The sequence below is a fragment of the Microcaecilia unicolor genome, chromosome 4 (genome assembly GCF_901765095.1).
Source record: "Microcaecilia unicolor chromosome 4, aMicUni1.1, whole genome shotgun sequence".
Classification (NCBI taxonomy): domain Eukaryota; kingdom Metazoa; phylum Chordata; class Amphibia; order Gymnophiona; family Siphonopidae; genus Microcaecilia; species Microcaecilia unicolor.
Genome location: NC_044034.1, coordinates 69807023 through 69828805, shown reverse-complemented (window position 1 = coordinate 69828805; position 21783 = coordinate 69807023). Strand labels below are relative to the sequence as shown.

The 21783-nt window shown below is 48.1% G+C and overlaps 1 protein-coding gene across 1 annotated transcript in view; it reads left to right on the top strand.

Moving 5' to 3' along the window:
* Nucleotides 1-21783, top strand: part of ATP8A2 (ATPase phospholipid transporting 8A2) — a 1572980-nt gene that overhangs the window by 654186 nt on the left and 897011 nt on the right. The window contains exon 23 of the mRNA XM_030202396.1: nucleotides 11387-11451. Coding sequence (XP_030058256.1) covers nucleotides 11387-11451 — 65 coding nt within the window. The remainder of the gene's footprint in view (nucleotides 1-11386; nucleotides 11452-21783) is intronic.

Genomic DNA, 21783 nt, shown 5'->3' with positions numbered 1-21783 from the left:
TGTGATTAAAAATTTTAATCAAAATGTAGCCCTAGTTTTTTCCTATACCTATCATAGAGGAAACTCTGCTGAAACTCAAGCAGGACCGGGGAACCATGATCCTCATCACACCTTATTAACCGAGACAGATTTGGTTTTCTGTACTTTTGGAGTTAACCTCCATAGACCCGTGGACTGCTTTCCAACTCTCATTACTGAGAATAAGGGGTCCCCTCTGCCTCCCATCCTTCAGTCCCTAGCCCTCAGGGATATTGAGAGGCTAGAAGTTGACTCTATTCAACTGCATAAAGGTGTCTCACATGTCCTGCTTGCTTTCAGGAAAGATTCCACTAAGAAGTCATATCATTTTAAGTGTAGGAGGTTTGCAGTCTGATGTGAGGGCAAGGCCCTAGATCCCTTTTTCCTGCCCTACACAAACACGGCTTGAATATCATCTGCACATTTTTGAGTCTCACTTTAAATCAACTCTGTAAGGGTTCACCTTAGTGCAATTGGTGCTTATCATCACCGTGTAGAGGGTAAACCCATCTCTGTTCAGCCTTTAGTTCTTTGCTTTATGAGGGGTTTGCTATTACTATAACCCCAGGTCACGCCCATCACAGTGTTATGGGATCTCAGTGTTGTCCTCACCCAGCTGTTGTAAGCGCCCTTTAAGCCACTTGATACTTTCCATCTGAAGTACTTGACCTGAAAAGTTGTGTTTTTGGTGTTGATCACTTCAGCACGCAGGGTCTGTGAGCTCTAGACTCTAGGAGCTGATCCATCTTACATATAATTTCATTATGAAAGTAGTTCTTCACATGCATCATAAGTTTCTTTCTAAGATGATGTTTTCCACCTTAACAAGTCAATTGTTCTGCCAACGTTTTTTCCAAAACCTCATGCTCTTCCTGGTGATAGTGTACTGCTTTGAACTAAAAGAGAGCCTTGGCCTTCTATCTGGAGCAGACTAAAACCCATAGACAGTCCACCCAGCTTTTTGTTTCTTTTGACTCCAGCTGGATGGGGGCTCCATCGGTAAATGCAGAATTGGCTAGCAGACTGCATCCTCTTTAATTATGCCCAGACTGGGCTTATAATGTTAGAACCATGGCAGCATTGGTAGCCCACCTGAGATCACCCTCCATGGAGGAGATTTGTAAGGCTGAAACTTGATCATCAGTTCACACATTCACATCTCATTAATGTTTAGAACAGAGAGATCCTTTTACAAAGCTACAGAAGAAAGTGGCCTTAGCGTGCCCTTACACGGGTCTTACCTGCATGCTAATTTTTACCACTGCCGGAAAATGGCCAATTTTCCATTTTCAGAATTAAGGCCATGCACTAATGTTTCCATTAATGCACAGCCATTACCAAATATTAGTGTGTGAGCCCTTACTGCCACCTATTTTGTAAGTGGTAAGAATGTGTGCTAATCCCTTGCTAATGAGTTAGCATGCAGCAAATTAGCTCAGAAATGCCCACTGTCTGCTCCCAGACACGCCCCCTCCCAAAAAAATGTAAAACATTTTTTTAGTGTATGGTCTGCACACGCACATTTGTTGCGAATGTGTATCATGTGGTAAGCCCTTTTAAGCTGTGGTAAGCATGTGCTAGTGCTTACCGCAGCTTAGTAAACCAGTCTTAGTGAGTTACACAAATTATACTTGAGTTAATTACAATAAGGCAATGCTCCTTATACATCTCAGATTCATTCCTTGCGTAATGTTGGACTTCCACTTTAATCAATCAGTCATTCTACCAGTATGTTTCCTTAGGCTACATGCCCCTAAGAGTGATGCAACTCTCCATCCTTTGGATTGTAATAGAGCTGTTGCTTTCTTTCTGGAGAGGATTCAACCCTATAGAAACTTCACCCAGCATTTTCTTTCTTTGAACCTCACTAGATCTGTCAATCTGATGGCGTGGAGGGGCATAATCGAACGCGAACGCCCATCTCCATGGGCGTCTATGTCCGAGAACGGGTACGTGAAGGGGCGGGACAGACCGTATTTTCGAAAAAATGGGCGTCCATCTTTTTTTTCGATAATACAGTTTGTGCCCGGCAAATGCATCGGATTTGTGCGGATTTGAGCTGGGTGGTTTCGTTTTTCAGCGATAATGGAAACCGAAGGCGCCCAGCTCAAAAACGAACAAATCCAAGGCATTGGGTCGTGGGAAGGGCCAGGATTCGTAGTGCACTGGTCCCCCTCACATGCCAGGACACCAACCGGGCACCCAAGGGGGCACTTGTAACAGTTAAAAATATAAATAAATACCTCCCAAGTCCATAGCTCCCATCCCTTGGGTGCTGAGCCCCTCAAATCCCCCCCAAAACCCACTGCCCACAACTCTACACCATTACCATAGACCTTATGGCTAAAGGGGGGCACCTACATGTGGGTACAGTGGGTTTTGGGGGCGGTTTGGAGGGCTCCCATTTACCACCACAAGTGTAACAGGTAGGGGGGGTGGGCCTGGGTCCACCTGCCTGAAGTCCACTGCACCCACTAACAACTGCTCCAGGGACCTGCATACTGCTGTCATGGAGCTGGGTATGGCATTTGAGGCTGGCATACAGGCTGGCAAAAAAAGTTGTTAAAGTGTTTCTTTTTAATGGTGGGAGGGGGTTAGTGACCACTGGGGGAGTCAGGGGTGGTCATCCCTGATTCCCTCCAGTGGTCATCTGGTCATTTAGGGCACTTTTTTGGGAGTTGTTCATGAAAAAAAAGGGTCAAAAAAAGTGACCCAAATTCGCACTAAAAACACCTTTCTTTTTTCGATTATCGGCCGAAGGCACCCATCTCTCATCGGCCGATAAGCATGCCCCAGTCCCACCTTCACCACGCCTCCGACATGCCCCCGTCAACCTTGCCCGCTTCCGCGACAGATTGCAGTTGAAGACGCCCAAAATCGGCTTTCGATTATACCGATTTGGGCGCCTTTGCGAGATGGGCGCCCATCTCCCGATTTGGGTCGAAATATGGGCGCCCATCACTTTCGAAAATAAGGCTGAAAGTATGTTATTTCCAGTTGGGTAGCAGAGTGCATCTTCTTTTATTGTAGCGCAGGGTTGTGCTATGGTGGCGCCAGTTGCCATTCTAAGGTTGATCCTCCTAGATGTTCTTTAGATTACAACATTGACTTTAGTCCACACACTTTCACCACATTATTGTACAGACACAGTCTCCTGCCAGAACAGTACTTTTGTGCTCCCTGCTCTCCCTGGACTTATTGGGGCGTAGATTTTCCCTCCTCCAGCCTATGAATAGTTTTTGGTTGTCTTTCCTGATTAAAGTAAAAGACCTAGGGGCAATTTTCAGCCCATGGCAGTCAGAGTGTTTTTTAAAATGATGGCCACTGTGGGCTTTTCATGCCTGGATATTCCAATGTAGGTGTACCCAGGTGCTGGAATTGAATAGTCATGCAGCGGCTAACTGGCACTTATCCAGGTACTGACAATATTCAGACCTATACCTGGATAACCTACCTGGATAAAGCTAGGATAGCTTTCTTGCCGTTCTAACTTAATCCAGACAATTACCTAGCCAGTGGACTGAATATTGCCGCTAGCTGAGTAACTCCGAGCTCTTACCAGACTCAACCCTGGGTCCTGGACCACCCCAGCACTACCTGGTAGAATTGGGGTGGTCTAGCACTATTCAGGTAAGTGCTGCTGAAAATCTGGGTATAACCTGATCAGCAGGATTTTTCCAGGTAGGACCCGCTCCAACCCAGATGTCCCACTGATTCTCCGAGGACAAGCAGGCTGCTTGTTCTCACTGATGGGTGACGTCCAACGGCAGCCCCAGGATCGGAGATCTTCCTAGCAACAAAGTTTGCTAGCCCTCGCGTGCACATGCGCGTACCGCGCATGCGCGACCGTCTTCCCGCCCATAACGTGAGCGTGCTCCTGAGTCTCTTTTTTTCCACAGCTCAGGACAGCTGTTTTCGGTTGTTCTGCGCCTCAGGAGAGCCCTCACAGGGTTTTTCGCCGTTCTTTGGAGTGTTTTTTTGAGCGAGTTCGCTCGTCTTTTTGTTTACAAAAAAAAAGTTTTACTTTTCTGTATTTTCCTTAGTTTTGTTCCACGTAAGTTTCCTTTCGTCGTCGTCTGCGGCCATTTTGGCCGCCCGTACGGGTTTTTCCCCAGTTTTGGTGCCTTTTATCGGCATCATCGCGAATTTTGATTTCGCCAGCGCGATTTTTCCGCCCATGTTCTCGAAGCCTACCAGCGGCTTCAAGAACTACACGCAGTGCAGCCAGACGATCTCACTCACTGATAGGCACGTTTCGTGTCTTCAGTGTCTGGGGGCTGGTCATCGCCCCAACGCCTGCACTTTGAGTCTTCAGCTGAAGAAGAGGACCCAGGCAGCGAGATTGGCTCAGTGGAACCTTTTGTTCGGAGCCCTGTCCAGTACTTCGACAGCGCCAGCAGTACCGAGGTCATCATCGGTATCCATGTCGGTATCGGAGACTGCATTGACGTCAGGAGCGCAGGTGATGGCTGTCCATAGACCCTTCCACGCTGGTAGAAGTGAGCCATCAGGTGGGTCTCCACCTGCCTTGAGGGCTCCTGCGGTACAGGCCCCCCGGGATCGACCTCTTTCGGACCTGGCCCCGAGGAGACGTGTGAATTCCACGTCCTCCTCGTCGGTACCGGGAGGTACCGGTGACGTGCTTCGAGCGAAGGCGAAGAAGCACCGTCATCGGTCACCTTCCCATCACGATACCGAGAGCTCCGGGGCGCCGAAGGATTTGGCACCCGTGAAGCGTCGAGCCCGGGAGGACCGCTCACCCTCCATAAAGGAGGTGTCGATGCGCTCTTCTCGGACAGCCTGGAACTGCCTCCTTGCCCCAGGCAGATTCTGAGTTTGTCGCCTGTAACGGCCCCACTGCCTTGCTCGACAGACACTCTAGACGAGCGCCTCCGAGCCATTCTTCCAGGGATTCTGGAAGGGCTGCTGCGACCATCTGTTCCGGTACCGTCGGTGCTTGCGCCATCGGTGCCGTTGAGAGATGCAGCAGTTGGCTCCCCGCCCGTGGTGAGGACTACGACGCCGGTACCACTTGCGGCATCGGCCTCCGTTGCCACCTAAGTTTCAGCAAAGTCAACGTCGCTGGAGGGAGCTTTGTTGCCGGCGTCGAGGGAGTCTCCTTCTCGGCATCGCCATAGAGGACTTAGTTCCTCGGCGTCAAGACGGGCTCGGCTTCGGACTGAAGTCAGAGAACTTGTGTCCGATACTGAAGGTGAGGCCTCGAGGGAGGCAGAGGAAGACCCCAGATATTTCTCTGATGAGGAGTCTTGTGGTCTTCCCTCTGATCCTACTCCTTCGCCAGAGAGAAAGCTTTCTCCCCCTGAGAGTCTGTCTTTCTCTTCATTTGTCTGGGAAATGTCTACGGCCATTCCCTTCCCAGTGGTTACTGAGGATGAGCCCAGGGCTGAGATGTTTGAGGTCCTGGACTATCCTTCGCCACCTAAAGAGTCTTCCACTGTTCCCCTGCATAATGTCCTGAAACAGACATTGCTGGCGAACTGGACGAAACCATAAAGTAATCCCTCTATTCCCAAAAAGATTGAGTCCCAGTATCGGATCCATGGGGACCCAGAGTTGATGAAGACCCAGTTGCCTCATGACTCTGGAGTTATGGATTCGGCTCTCAAGAGAGCCAAGAGTACTAGGGATTATGCCTTGGCGCCCCCGGGGCGGGAGTCTAGGACTCTGGACTCTTTGGAAGGAAGGCCTACCATTCTGCTATGCTCGTGTCCAAGATCCAGTCGTACCAGCTCTACATGAGCATCCACTTGCGGAACAATGTGCGGCAGCTGACGGACTTGGTCGATAAGCTCCCGTCAGAGCAGGCCAAGCCTTTTCAGGAGGTGGTCAGGCAGCTGAAGGCGTGTTGCAAATTCCTGTCCAGGGGTGCTTACGACACTTTTGATGTTGTGTCCAGGGCCGCTGCTCAAGGTATAGTGATGCGCAGACTCTCATGGCTGCATGCCACTGACCTGGAGAATAGAGTCCAGCAGCGGATTGCGGATGCTCCTTGCTGGGGGGATAATATTTTTGGCGAGAAGGTCGAACAGCTGGTAGAGCAGCTCCACCAGTGGGACACCACCTTCAACAAACTCTCCCACCGGACGCCTTCAGCATCTACCTCATCAGGTAGAGGTTTTTATGGGGGGAGGAGGAATGCTGCCTACGCTTATAATAAGCATAGGTACAATCCACCTGCCCGCCAGCCTGCTCAGGCAAAGCCCCAGCGCGCTCGTTCACATCAACAGCATGCGCCTCAACAGGCCCCTGCAGCTCCCCTGCAACAGCAAGGGACGGGCTTTTGACTGGCTCCAGGCGAGCATAGACGATATAAAAGTGTCCGTGCAGGACGATCTGCCGGTAGGAGGGAGGTTAAAGTTCTTTCACCAAAGGTGGCCTCTTGTAACCTCCAACCGGTGGGTTCTCCAAATAGTCTGGCTAGGATAACTCCCTCTGTTTGATCTCCAAACCTCCAATTTGCCCACCGGGAGCTCAGTCCTTCAGTTTCCAGCACAAGAAGGTACTTGCAGAGGAACTCTCCGCCCTTGTCAGCGCCAATGCGGTCGAGCCCATGCCACTGGGGCAGGAAAGGCTGGGATTCTATTCCAGGTACTTCCTTGTGGAAAAGAAAACAGGGGGGATGCGTCCCATCCTAGACCTAAGGGCCCTGAACAAATATCTGGTCCGAGAAAAGTTCAGGATGCTTTCCGTGGGCACCCTTCTTCCCATGATTCAGAAACACGATTGGTTATGCTCTCTGGACTTAAAGGATGCTTATACTCACATCCCGATACTACCAGCTCACAGGCAGTATCTTCGATTCCGTCTGGGAACACGGCATTTTCAGTATTGTGTGCTACCCTTTGGTCTCGCCTCTGCACCCAGTGTTCACAAAATGCCTGGCAGTTGTGGCGGTGTCTCTACGCAGACTGGGAGTGCATGTGTTCCCCTATCTCGACGATTGGCTGGTGAAGAACACCTCGGAGGCAGGAGCTCTACAGTCATGCGGATGACTATTCGACTCCTGGAGCTACTAGGGTTTGTGATAAATTATCCAAAGTCCCACCTTCTTCCAGTTCAACGACTAGAATTCATAGGAGCTCTGCTAGACTCCCAGACTGCTCATGCCTACCTCCCCGAGGCGAGGACAGACAATCTCCTGACCCTTGTTTCCTGGGTACGAGCGTCTCAGCAGATCACAGCTCGGCAGATGTTGAGATTGCTCGGCCACATGGCCTCCACAGTTCATGTGACTCCCATGGCCCATCTTCACATGAGATCAGCTCAATGGACCCTAGCTTCCCAGTGGTTTCAAGCCACGGGGGATCTAGAGGATGTGATCCAACTGTCCACAGTTTTTCTCAAATCCCTACATTGGTGGACAATTCGCTCCAATTTGACCTTGGGATGTCCCTTTCAAATTCCTCAGCCGCAAAAAGTGCTGACTACGGATGCATCCCTCCTGGGTTGAGGAGCTCATGTCGATGGCCTCCACACACAAGGATGTTGGTCCCTCCAGGAAGCAGGTTTTCAGATCAATCTCCTGGAGTTACGAGCGGTCTGGAATGTGGTAAAGGCTTTCAGAGATCGGCTGTCTTATCAAATTATTCAAATTTAGACAGACAATCGGGTTGCTATGTATTACATGAACAAGTGGGGGGCACCGGATCTCGCCCCCTGTGTCAGGAAGCCGTCAGGATGTGCCTTTGGGCTCGTCAACACAGCATATTTCTCCAAGCCAAGTATCTGCCAGGCATAAACAACAATCTGGCCGATAGGTTGAGCAGGATAATGCAACCTCACGAGTGGTCTCTCAACTCGAGAGTAGTAGGCAAGATCTTCCAAGCGTGGGGCACCCCCTTGGTAGATCTTTTTGCCACTCAGATCAATCACAAGGTCCCTCAGTTCTGTTCCAGACTTCAGGCCCACAGCAGACTAGCGTCAGATGCCTTTCTCCTTTATTGGGGGAAGGGGCTCCTGTATGCTTATCCTCCCATACCCTTGGTAGGGAAGACTTTGCTGAAACTCAAGCAGGATCGTGGAACCATGATTCTGATCGCTCCCTTCTGGCCGCGTCAGATCTGGTTCCCTCTTCTTCTGGAGATTGGAGTGTTTTCCAACCCTCTCACTCAGAACGAGGAGGCACTTCTGCATCCCAACCTCCAGTCTCTGGCTCTCACAGCCTGGATGTTGAGAGCGTAGACTTTGCCTCCTTGGATCTTTCCGAGGGTGTCTCCCGAGTCTTGTTTGCTTCCAGCAAAGATTCCACAAAGAGGTGTTCTTCTTTCAAATGGGTTTGCCGTCTGGTGTGACAGCAAGGCCCTAGATCCTCGTTCTTGTCCTACACAGACCCTGCTTGAATACCTTCTGCACTTGTCCAAGTCTGATCTCAATACCAAATCTGTAAGGGTTCACCTTAGCGCAATTAGTGCTTTTCATTATCATGTAAAGGGTAAGCCTATCTCGGGACAGCCTTTAGTTGTTCGCTTCATGAGAGGTTTGCTTTTGTCAAAGCCCCCTATCAAGCCTCCTGCTGTGTCATGGGATCTCAATGTCATTCTCACCCAAATGATGAAACCTCCTTTTGAGCCACTGAATTCCTGCCAATCTGAAGTACTTGACCTGGAAGGTCATTTTCTTGGTGGCAGTCACTTCAGCTCGTAGAGTCAGTGAGCTTCAAGCCTTGGTAGCTCATGCTCCTTATACTAAATTTCATCATAACAGAGTAGTCCTCCGCACTAACCCTAAGTTCTTGCCGAAGGTGGTGTCGGAGTTTCATCTAAACCAGTCAATTGTCTTGCCAACATTCTTTCCCCATCCTCATACCCGCCCAGCTGAACGTCAGTTGCATACATTGGACTGCAAGCGAGCATTGGCCTTCTATGTGGAGCGGACAAGCCCCTTCAGACAGTCCACCCAAATGTTTGTTTCTTTTGACCCCAATAGAAGGGGAGTGGCTGTCAGGAAACGCACCATCTCAAATTGGCTAGCAGATTGCATTTCCTTCACTTACGCCCAAGCTGGGCTGACTCTTGAGGGTCATGTCATGGCTCATAGTGTTCGAGCCATGGCAGCGTCAGTGGCCCACTTGAAATCAGCCACTATTGAAGAGATTTGCAAGGCTGCGACGTGGTCATCTGTTCACACATTCACATCTCATTACTGCCTCCAGCAGGATATCCGACGCGACAGTCGGTTCGGGCAGTCGGTGCTGCAGAATCTGTTTGGGGTTTAGAATCCAACTCCACCCCCCTAGGCCCATTTTTATTCTGTTCCAGGCTGCACTCTCAGTTACTTGTTTCTGTTTAGGTCAATCTCAGTTATGTCCTTGCCGTTGCGAGGCCCAATTGATCAATTATTTTTGTTTTGAGTGAGCCTGGGGGCTAGGGATACCCCATCAGTGAGAACAAGCAGCCTGCTTGTCCTCGGAGAAAGCGAAGTTACTTACCTGTAGCAGGTATTCTCCGAGGACAGCAGGCTGATTGTTCTCACCAACCCGCCCACCTCCCCTTTGGAGTTGTGTCTTCCCTTGTCTTTGCTTTCTACTTGACTGAGGAGCACACTCGTGTTATGGGCGGGAAGACGGTCACGCATGCGCGGTGTGCGCATGTGCGCGCGAGGGCTAGCAAACTTTTTGTTGCTAGGAAGATCTCCGATCCTGGGGCTGCCGTCGGACGTCACCCATCAGTGAGAACAATCAGCCTGCTGTCCTCGGAGAATACCTGCTACAGGTAAGTAACTTTGCTTTATGAGCCCCAAAATGTATAGGTACCCCCCCCCCCCCCCCCCCAAGTGAAATTTCCATCTGTTGAAAATTTTTATTAATTTTGTTTACTTTTTTGGGTTGAAGTTCACCCTTAGGTGGCAAGTCCCTTTTATATGTTATGGTGAATGTGACTTGCTTCAGAGAAAGCAAAATTGCTTACCTGTTACAGGCACTGTTCCCTCTAAGCTGAGCGGGATTCCTCCATCTGCTTTGGTGCCAATGGGGGATGGTGCTTTAATATTGTGTTTTCAATCATTAGGGACAGGCAGGTTCCATGGAGTCCTGCAGAGCTTGTCTGTCCCTCACCATTGAAAATGTGATAGTGAAACGCCACCCCACCACCACCACCACCACCACTGGCAGGACTATAGGTGGAGGACTCCTTCTCAGCTTAGAGGGAACACTTACATACAGGTATTTTAGTACATAAGTACATAAGTAGTGCCATACTGGGAAAGACCAAAGGTCCATCTAGCCCAGCATCCTGTCACCGACAGTGGCCAATCCAGGTCAAGGGCACCTGGCACGCTCCCCAAACGTAAAAACATTCCAGACAAGTTATACCTAAAAATGCGGAATTTTTCCAAGTCCATTTAATAGCGGTCTATGGACTTGTCCTTTAGGAATCTATCTAACCCCTTTTTAAACTCCGTCAAGCTAACCGCCCGTACCACGTTCTCCGGCAACGAATTCCAGAGTCTAATTACACGTTGGGTGAAGAAAAATTTTCTCCGATTCGTTTTAAATTTACCACACTGTAGCTTCAACTCATGCCCTCTCATCCATTCCACTCATTATTTTATACACTTCTATCATATCTCCCCTCAGCTGTCTCTTCTCCAAGCTGAAGATAGTAATTAAGGGGCCCTTTTACAGAGCCCAATGTGGGCTTACCAATCACTCTTCCGGGACTACCTCTGGCTCAACGCGTCTTCTGGTGGTAATCCCACCCCAAGTGCGCGCCATTTCCGAGGAAAAAAGAAAACCTCCATAAATGGCTTGCGCAACTGTAACACGGTGGTAACTGGGTATCGCTGCACGCTGCTCAGCTATTGCAGGGTTAGCGCAAGAGCCCATATCGCCATCTCAGTGGGTAGTGGTAAGGGCTCCCTGTCACATGGCCACGCGGTAAGAGTTCTCTTACCACATGGCCATGTGTGTCTGGGGGCTTTTTACTCGCTACAGTAAAAATGGCCCTGGCGTGCGGGAAAAACAGCCCCCGCCGCTAGCGCAGGGCCCTTTTTCCCGCAGCATGGTAAAAGGATCCCTAAGTCACAGAAGCTATCTACTTCTCTTCCCCTATCCTGGGAGGTGTTATTTCTCACATATATCTTTGCTAAATGGCTAAATGGGAACTGGCACAGAAAGTCACGCATAAGCCTAGAAATGACATTTGATCTTTTCCAGAAAGCTGTGGAATTTCATTCTGCTTGGTGTCATATGACGCCTGAACTGCTGTGTTCTGAAAATACTTGTTACAGATAAGCTGTTTTTTTAGTGAGGAAAAATGTCTGTGGTCTTTAGTTAATATTTGAGCCCAGTTATTTTTTTTCTATGTTTAACAGTATTTTAAGTTAGATGATATCTCATTTTTTGTCACAGGATACTCTTGCAGACTTGTGTCACAAACAATGTCTCTCATTGTGGTGAATGAAGACTCTTTGGATGTAAGTAATTGGCTATATTTCTATACTATATTGACCTTTTCTACAGAAAGCAAATACAGAATCATCAGACATTGTTTATCCTTATCCAATTGAGAAGATATATATGGAACTATTTTAGAAAATTACAGTACTTGTCTATAATGTTCAGCTGGAATAATTGAGTTTTTATTAGTTGCATGTTTATGGTCTTTAGCCCTAAAATAAACATGCATAATTACGTTATCAAATTTTTTGGTAATACTGTGTAGTGACTGTAATATGCAAAACAAAAATTGCATTAAGGAGGTAATTCTTTAAAGGGTACTAAAAGGCACTCAAAATCTGTGCACTAAGATAGTATTCTTTAATAGCATCTGGGTGCCCAGATTCCATTATAGAATAGAGCCGAGGAGGGGCATAATCAAAAGGGGCGCCCAAGTTTTCCTGAGGATGTCCTCGCAGGACGTCCCGGCGAAGGGGCGGGGAAACCCTTATTTTCGAAAGAAGATGGACGTCCATCTTTCATTTCGATAATACGATCGGGGACGCCCAAATCTTGACATTTAGGTTGTCCCTAGAGATGGTTGTCCTTAGACTTGGTCGTTCCTGATTTTCGGTGATAATGGTAGAGGAGTGTGGTAGCCATGTTAGTCCACTCTTAAGGTTATCAATAGAAATCAAACAAAATAAAACATGGAAAAGAAAATAAGATGATACCTTTTTTATTGGACATAATACATTTCTTGATTAGCTTTCGATGGTTGCCCTTCTTCATCAGATCGGAAATAAGCAAATGTGCTAGCTGACAGTGTATATAAGTGAAAACATTCAAGCATTACTATGACAGTCTGACAGGTTGGGAGGATGGGGGTGGGTAGGAGGTGATAATGGAAATTAAAGGCGCCCATCTCAGAAATGACCAAATGCAAGCCATTTGGTCATGGGAGGAGCCAGTATTCATAGTGCACTGGTCCCCCTGACATGCCAGGACACCAACTGGGCACCCTAGGGGGCACAGCAGTGGACTTCAGAAAAAGCTCCCAGGTACATAGCTCCCTTACCTTGTGTGCTGAGCCACCCAAAACCCACTACCCACAACTGTACACCAGTACCATAGCCCTTATGGGTGAAGGGGGCACCTAGATGTGGGTACAGTGAGTTTCTGGTGGGTTTTGGAGGGCTCACATTTACCACCACAAGTATAACAGGCTGGGGGGTGGATGGGCCTGGGTCCACCTGCCTGAAGTGCACTGCACCCACTAAAACTGCTCCAGGGACCTGCATACTGCTGTGATGGACCTGAGTATGACATTTGAGGCTGGCATAAAATATTTTTAAAGTTCTTTTTTGAGGGTGGGAGGGGGTTAGTGACCACTGGGGGAGTAAGGGGAGGTCATCCCAGATTCCCTCTGGTGGTCATCTGGCCAGTTCGGGCTGCTTTTTGTGCCTTGGTCGTAAGAAAAACTGGGCCAGGTAAAGTCATCCAAATGCTCGTCAGGGACGCCCTTTTTTTTCCATTATGGGTCAAGGACGCCCATGTGTTAGGCACGCCCAAGTCCCGCCTTCGTCATGCCTCCGATACGCCCCCGGGAACTTTGGTCGTCCCCATGACGGAAAGCAATTGGGGACGCCCAAAATCGGCTTTCGATTATGTCAATTTGGGCGAACCTGTGAGAAGGATGCCCATCTTCAGATTTGTTTTTGAAAGATGGGCATCCTTCTCTTTTGAAAATAAGCCTGTAAGTGTTCCCACACTTAGGTAAAAGGCAGGTGTAAATGTTAGTGCCTAAATGTTTGTGCCTAAGAGCACAACTTACAGTATTCTATTCTGTAAGTTTGGTGCCTAAGTGTGTCCCTTGCAGTTATATGCTAAAGCTCTTGGGTGCTACTTGATAGAATATGTTCTCCGAGGACAAGCAGGCTGATATTCTCACATGTGGGTAATGTCACGTCGGCCCCCGGAGGATTTCTAGCAAAATCTGTAGAAGTCTTCTACTGGAGGATTCTACCGTGCGTAGCGATTGCACTGCGTATGCGCGCACACAATTTCCCGTCCGTCGCGCAGTCCCGCTCCTCAGTTTTTTCTTTTCCGCATCTGAGGAGACACAGAGTTCTGTTCAGTGCTTCGCGTTTTCCTTGGCCTCCGGAATGAAGTTCTTCTTTCTTCGTTGAAGAGTGTTTAATTTGCCTTTTCGTCTTCTAAAGAAAATTTTTTCCTTTATTTTCTAGTGTTTTCGCCCCTTTTTAATAAGTTTCCTTTATTTTTTCGTGCGACTGCTGTTAGGCCGCTCGGTCGGGGTTTTTTTCTTTTTCTGTGTCCCTTTTCTGACACAATCGCGTCTTTTGATTTCACGGAGGCTATTTTCCCCGCCATGTCATTGAAGACGCCCAGCGGCTTCAAGCCTTCCGCCCGCTGCAACCGGACCATCTCTGTCACTGATCCGCACTCCTGGAGCCTTCAGTGCTTTGGGCCCGACCATCGTCCGGGTCTTCCATCTGATTCAACTCCCTCACCTCGGAAGCAGCTCTCCCCTCCAGAAAGTTTGTCTTTCTCCTCTTTTGTGCGGGAAATGTCTGAGGCCATTCCCTTCCTTGTGGAGACTGTGGATGAACCCAGGTCTAAGATGCTCGAGGTCCTGGATTATCCATCTCCACCTAAGTCTTCCACCACAGTTCCTTTTCATGATACACTCAAGGAAGTGCTGATGAGGAATTGGGGGAATCCTCTTTCATGCCAAACTATTCCGAAAAAGGCTGAGTCCCAGTACCGGATCCACGGGGAACCAAGTTTCGTCTGGCCTCAGTTGCCTCATGATTCTGCGGTGGTGGATTCTGCTCTCAGAAGGGCCAAAAGTTCTAGGAACTTTGCCTCGGCGCCTCCGGGGCGAGAACACAGGACTTTGGACTCTTTTGGGAGGAAGGTGTATCAGGCTGGCATGCTCGCGTCCAAAATCCAATCATACCAGCTCTACACGAGCATTCATTTGCGGAACTCAGTAAGGAGGCTTGAGAGCTTAGTTGATACGCTCCCACTGGAGCAGGCTGAGCCTTTTTGCCAAGTGGTCAGGCACCAGAAGGCATGTCGCAAGTTTCTGTCCAGGGGTATTTACAATGCTTGCGATGTGACATCCAGGTTTTCTGCTATGGGTATAGTGATGCGCAGACTCTCATGGCTGCGTGCCTCTACCCTGGAGGAACGAACTCAGCAGAAGATTGCGGATATCCCTTGCCAGGGGGATCATCTTTTTGGTGAGAAAGTTGAAGAGCTGATTGATCATCTCTATCAGCATGACAACGCTATGGACATAGTAACATAGTAACATAGTAGATGACGGCAGAAAAAGACCTGCATGGTCCATCCAGTCTGCCCAAGACAAACTCATATGTGTATACCTTACCTTGAATTTGTACCTGTCCTTTTCAGGACACAGACCATATAAGTCTGCCCAGCAGTATTTCCCGCCTCCCAACCACCAGTCCCGCCTCCCATCACCGGCTCTGGTACAGACAGTATAAGTCTGCCCTCCCCTATCCTTGCGTCCCAACCACCACCCCCTCTTCCCCCCAACTGCTCCGCCACCCAATTTCAGCTAAGCTTCTGAGGATCAATTCCTTCTGCACAGGATTCCTCTCCTGCCGGACGCCTTCTGCATCTACTTCCTCATCTAGGAAGTTTTTTTGAGGGAAGGCAGGTGCTCCCTATGCCTCTAGGGGCCGTAGGTACACCCCTACTTCCCGGCAGCCGGTTCAGGCTCAGCCCCAGTACGCTCATTCTCGTCAACAGCGTGCGCCAAAGCAGGCCCCTGCAGCTCCCCAGCAAAAACCAGGGACGGGTTTTTGACTGGCTCCAGTTGAGCATAGCCGCTATCAAAGTTTCCATGCCGGACGATCTGCCGGTCGGAGGGAGGTTAAACTTTTTTCACCAAAGGTGGCCTCTCATAACCTCCGACCGGTGGGTTCTTCAAATAGTCCGGTTAGGATACACCCTCAATCTGGAATCCGATCCTCCAAATTGCCCACTGAGAGCTCAATCTTTCAGCTCTCACCACAGGCAAGTACTTGCAGGGGAACTCTCTGCTCTTCTCAGCGCCAATGCGGTCGAGCCCGTTCCACCAGGGCAGGAAGGGCTGGGATTCTATTCCAGGTACTTCCTTGTGCAAAAAAAAACAGGGGGGATGCGTCCCATCCTAGACCTAAGGGGCCTGAACAAATATCTGGTCCGAGAAAAGTTCAGGATGATTTCCCTGGGCATCCTTCTTCCCATGAATTAGGAAAACAATTGGCTATGCTCTCTGGACTTAAAGGATGCTTACACTCACATCTCGATACTTCCAGCTCACAGGAAGTATCTGCGGGTTCGGCTGGGATCGCAGCACTTTCAGTACTGTATGTTGCCCTTTGGCTTGGCGTCTGCGCCCAGGGTATTTACCAAGTGCCTGGCAGTTGTTGCAGCGTCACTACGCAGACTGGGAGTGCATGTGTTCCCTTTTCTCGACGATTGGCTGGTGAAGAGCACCTCCCAGGCAGGAGCGTTACAGTCCATGTGGATGACTATTCAAGTGCTGGAGCTACTAGGGTTTGTAATCAATTACCCAAAGTCCCATCTAATCCCAGTTCAAAAATTGGAATTCATAGGGGCTCTGTTGTGCACGAAGACAGCTTGTGCCTATCTTCCTGAGACAAGAGCGGACAACCTTCTGTCTCTGGTCTCCAGGGTTCAAGCGTCTCAGCAGATAATGGCTCGGCAGATGTTGAGACTTCTGGGGCACATGGCTTCCACAGTTCATGTAACTCCCATGGCACGTCTACACATGAGATCAGCTCAGTGGACCCTAGCTTCCCAGTGGTTTCAAGCTACAGGGGATCTAGAGGATGTGATCCAACTGTCCACCGACTTTCAGAATTCCGTTCAGTGGTGGACAATTCGATCCAATCTGATTTTCGGGTGCCCATTCCAAATCCCTCAGCCACAAAAAGTGCTGACGACGGATGCATCCCTCCTAGGGTGGGGAGCGCATGTAGATGGGCTTCATACTCAAGGAGCTTGGTCCCTTCAGGAAAAGCGTCTTCAGATCAACCTCCTGGAGTTGTGAGCGATCTGGAACCCCCTAAAGGCTTTCAGAGATCGGCTGTCCAATCAAATTATTCCAATTCAGACAGACAACCAGGTTGCCATGTACTACGTCAACAAGCAGGGGGCACCGGATCTCGGCTTCTGTGTCAGGAAGCTGTCCAGATGTGGCTGTGGGCTTGCAAATACGGCATGTTTCTCCAAGCCATTTATCTACCAGGTGTAAACAACTGTCTGGCCGACTGAGCAGGATAATGCAACCTCACGAGTGGTCGTTGAACATGACTATAGCCCGAAAGATCTTCCAAGAGTGGGGTACCCCCTCGGTGGATCGTTTTGCCACTCAATTCAATCACAAGGTCCCTCAGTTCTGTTCCAGACTACTGGCCCACGGCAGGCTAGCGTCGGATGCCTTTCTTCTTCATTGGGGAAAAGGCCTTCTGTACGCGTATCCTCACATACCTCTGGTGGGGAAGACTTTGCTGAAACTCAAATGTGACCGAGGGTCCATGATTCCGATAGCGCCATTTTGGCCCCGTCAGATCTGGTTCCCACTTCTTCTGGAGTTATCTTCCGAAGAACCGTAGAGAGTGGAGTGTTTTCCAACCCTCATTACTCAGAACGTGGGTTGCTTCTACATCCCAGCCTCCAGTCTCTGGCTCTCACGGCCTGGATGTTGAGAGCTTAGAATTAGCCTCATTGGGTCTTTCTGAGCGTGTCTTCCGAGTCTTGCTTGCTTCCAGGAAAGATTCCACAAAAAGGTGTTACTCCTTTAAATGGAAGAGGTTTGCCGTCTGGTGTGACAGCAGGGCCCTAGATCCTTTTTCTTGTCCTACACAGACCCTGCTTGAGTACCTTCTACACTTATCAGAGTCTGGTCTCAAGACCAACTCAGTAAGAGTTCACCTTAGTGCGATTAGTGCTTATCATCAACGTATAGAAGGTCAGCCTATCTCTGGACAGCCTTTAGTTGTTTGATTCATGAGAGGCTTGCTTTTGTCAAAGCCCCCTGTCAAGCCTCCTCCAGTGTCATGGGATCTCAATGTTGTTCTCACCCAGCTGATGAAACCCCCTTTCGAGCCACTGAATTCCTGTCATCTGAAGTACTTGACCTGGAAGGTCATTTTCTTGGTGGCTGTTACTTCAGCTCGTAGGGTCAGTGAGCTTCAGGCTCTAGTGGTTCATGCTCCTTATCTTAAATTTCATCATAACAGAGTAGTCCTCCGCACGCACCCTAAGTTCCTGCTGAAGGTGGTGTCGGAGTTCCATCTGAACCAGTCGATTGTCTTGCCAACATTCTTTCCCCGTCCTCATACCCGTCCTGGCGAAAGCAAGCTGCACACTTTGGACTGCAAAAGAGCATTGGCCTTTTACGTGCAGCGGACAAGCCCCCAAAGACAGTCCGCCCAGTTGTTTATTTCTTTTAATCCCAACAAGAGGGGAGTTGCTGTCGGGAAACACACCATATCTAATTGGCTAGCAGATTGCATTTCCTTCACTTATGCCCAAACTGGGCTGACTTTAGAGGGCCATGTCACGGCTCATAATGTTAGAGCCATGGCTGCGTCAGTGGTTCATCTCAGGTCAGCCACTATTGAAGAGATCTGCAAGGCTGCGACATGGTCATCAGTCCACACATTCACATCTCACTACTGCCTTCAGCAGGATAGCCGACGCGACAGTCGGTTTGGGCAGTCGGTGCTGCAGAATCTGTTTGGGGTTTAGAATCCAACTCCAACCCTCCTAGGCCCATTTTTATTCTGTTCCAGGCTGCACTCTCAGTTAGATGTTTCTTGTTTCAGGTCAATCTTTGTTATGCCCTCGCTGTTGCGAGGTCCAATTGACCAATTGTTGTTGTTTTGAGTGAGCCTGGGGGCTAGGGATACCCCACACGTGAGAATATCAGCCTGCTTGTCCTCGGAGAAAGTGAAGTTTCTTACCTGAAGCAGGTATTCTCTGAGGACAGCAGGCTGGATATTTATCCCTCCCACCTCCCCTTTGGAGTTGTTTTCCCTTTTCAACTTTTGGATTTAACTGAGGAGCGGGACCGCGCAATGGGCGGGAAATTGTGTGCGCGCATGCGCAGTGCGATCGCCACGCGCGGTAGAACGCTCCAGAAGAAGACTACTACAGATTTTGCTAGAAATCCTCTGGGGGCCGACGTGACGTCACCCACACGTGAGAATATCCAGCCTGCTGTCCTCGGAGAATACCTGCTTCAGGTAAGAAACTTCGCTCTTAAGTGCAGTTTTAGGAGAAAATGGCAGTTTGGCTCCTTTTTGGCACCTAACTCCCTTGTTATCAAAATCATATCCCCCATCCAGTTGTGTACAATGTAAGGCACTTAATTGGTGCCTAAGTTGTGGCACACTGAATAGAACTGCCCTGTAAATATATTTTATGCTTTTAGTGGTATCATGTTAGCGTACTAAATGATTGAACCATGGATTGTGCTCTTCTGAACACTGACATTTGTAAGACTTGTTTCATTTTGGCTGTTCTTATGACTACAGGAGGAATGTTTGAGATTGAGGTGGGAGCACAGAAAATTGTCAGTAGTGAATTGCTTCAAGGGTCTGTACTAGGACTTTAAAATAAAAAGAAATGGCATGGAGAAGGAGCAGAGTGAGATGATCAAATTTGCAGATGACACAAAAGTATCCTCATTTGTTAAAACAGGATTATGAGGAACTGCAGTAATATTTTGTGAGATTAGAAAACTGGGCATCTTAATGGGAAATGAAATTTAACATGGACAAATGTAAAGTGATATATATAGGGGGAAATAATTTCAACTCCATGTACAAAATGCTGGCATTGCATTAGAAATCACTGCTGAAGAAAAGGATCTTGAAGTCATTGTGCATGGAGATATTCAGCCTAGTGTGCCATGGCAGCCAAAAAGAAAATAGAATGTTAGGGATTATTAAAAAAAAATGGAGAACAAATCTAAGAATCATTATTCCTCTGTATAGGCCCATGGTACGACTGCATCTTGAGTATTGCATACAGTTCTGGTCGCCCCATCTCAGAAAGGATATAGCAAAACATGAGAGATGGGCATGAAAAATGCTAAAAGGAATGGAATGCCTTCCATATGAAGAAAAGTTAAAACAGGTTAGGGCTCCAGCTGGGAAAAGAGATGGGATGATTTAATAGGTAATTTTGTTTAACCTTTCAAACAACATGAAGACACTATGGGGCTCATTTTCAAAGCACTTAGACTTACAAAGTTACATAGAGGGGCATTTTCAAAAGAAACGTCTAAGTTGGAATTTGGACGTCTTTGTAAAACGTCCAAATTCGGAGGCAGGGAAAAGGTCATTTTTTAAAAAAGATGGATGTCTATCTTTGTGTTTGAAAATACCATGGACGTCCTTGGATTTGGATGTCTTTGATTTTTGCCCATTTTCGAAACCAAAAACGTCCAAGTCTAAAACATTCAAATTCAAGCCATTTGGACGTGGGAGGAGCCAGCATTTGTAGTACACTGGTCCCCCTGACATGCCAGGACAGCAGTTGGGCACCCTAGGGGGCACTGCAGTGGACTTCATAAAATGCTCCCAGGTGCACAGCTCCCTTACCTTGTGTGTTGAGCCCCCCAAAACCCACTACCATAGCCCTTATGGGTGAAGGGGGGCACCTATATGTGGGTACAGTGGGTTTCTGGTGTGTTTTGGAGGGCTTGTTGTTTCATCCACAAATATAACAGGTACGAGGGGTATGGGCCTGGGTCCACCTGTCTGAAGTGCACTGCACCTACTACGAAACTACTCCAGAGATCTGCATGCGCTGTCATGGACCTGAGTATGACATCTGAGGCTGGCATAGGGGCTGGCAAGTAATATTTTAAATCATGTTTTTGAGGGTGGGAGAGGGTTAGTGACCACTGGGGGGGGGGAGTAAGAGGAGGTCATCCCCGATTCCCTCCAGTGGTCATCTGGTCATGTTGGGCACCTTTTTGTCAATTATTCGTAATAAAAACATGTCCAGGTGAAAACATCCAAGTTTTAGTCCTAGACGTTTTTGCTTTTTTCCATTATGGCTCAATGACGTCCAAGTCTTAGGAACACCCAAGTCCCGCCTCGAACATGCCTCCGATACACCCCCTCGAGATTTGGATGTCCTTGCGATGGACTTCTGACAAAAATGTCCAAAATCAGGTTTCAATTATACTGATTTGGACGTCCAAGTGCCAATTTATGTCACTTTTTGGATGCCCATGTCTTTCGAAAATGAGCCTGATAATAACATGTGGAACTTTGTAAGTCTAAGTGCTTTAAAAATGAGCCCCATAGTGTCTTCATGTTTTACTATGTAACTTTGTAAGTCTAAGGGCTTCTTTTACAAAGTCGCGCTATTGATTCCCATGTAGGAAGTGAAAGGAAGCCCAAAGGAATTGAATGGGCTTCCTCTCATTTGCCGCACAGGAATTGCTAACACGGTTTTGTAAAAGAAGTCCTAAGTTTTTTGAAAATTCGCTCCTTTATGAAGCTAAAATCATGCAGATTGAAAACAAATCACAAAGCATTTTTTTTTTACACAGCACATACTTTGGAATTGTTTCATGTGGTCTCTTCACTAAATGAATTGCTTAGACTCAGTGATAAGTCTCTCAGAATTTTCACACATGCTAGCTCTTACTGATTTTGCTTTTGCTCTGCCCCTGTCAAGCGCACTCAGAGCATAAAGCAGCTAGTGCAGATTTTTGTAATCAACACTAATTGAAGTTGTTTTAGCTGATAACTAGATAAACCCTGCAGTAATCTATGTGTGATAGTCCCAGCGCAGATCTTCCTTATCTAAATAGACATACAATCTATGCAATCAATCTAATGCCATAAAAGATTTCTTTGCCACATGTGGTAACAAGAGCAAAAGCAGGTCTGGTGCCAGGACAAACTGGAGCTATACAACGGGTGCAGGTAAAAGAAAATACTATTTAATATAAGTATTGGGTAGGGATCCTGTTCCATTCACAAATGGGGAAGAGAAAAATAAACAAAGAATTGTTCCTTAGACATAACAAGGTTCTCCAGTAGCCTGCTCCTTCAAGGCCACTGTGTACATTACTGTCTCTTAGCACTGCAGTACACTTTACTAGTCTCTAGCCTGGCTCCCCAGTGTAGTCTTTAGCAGTTATTTAGGTCAAAACTCCAAAATTACAAGGTTCCAAGCTGACTGTAGGAAGTTGCAGTTCACACATAGAGGTGGTAGAGTCAAATGCAGTTGGGTGTGCTGCTTTCCTCTGGCCTTCTCAACCTAGCTTTGCCCTAGGCTTT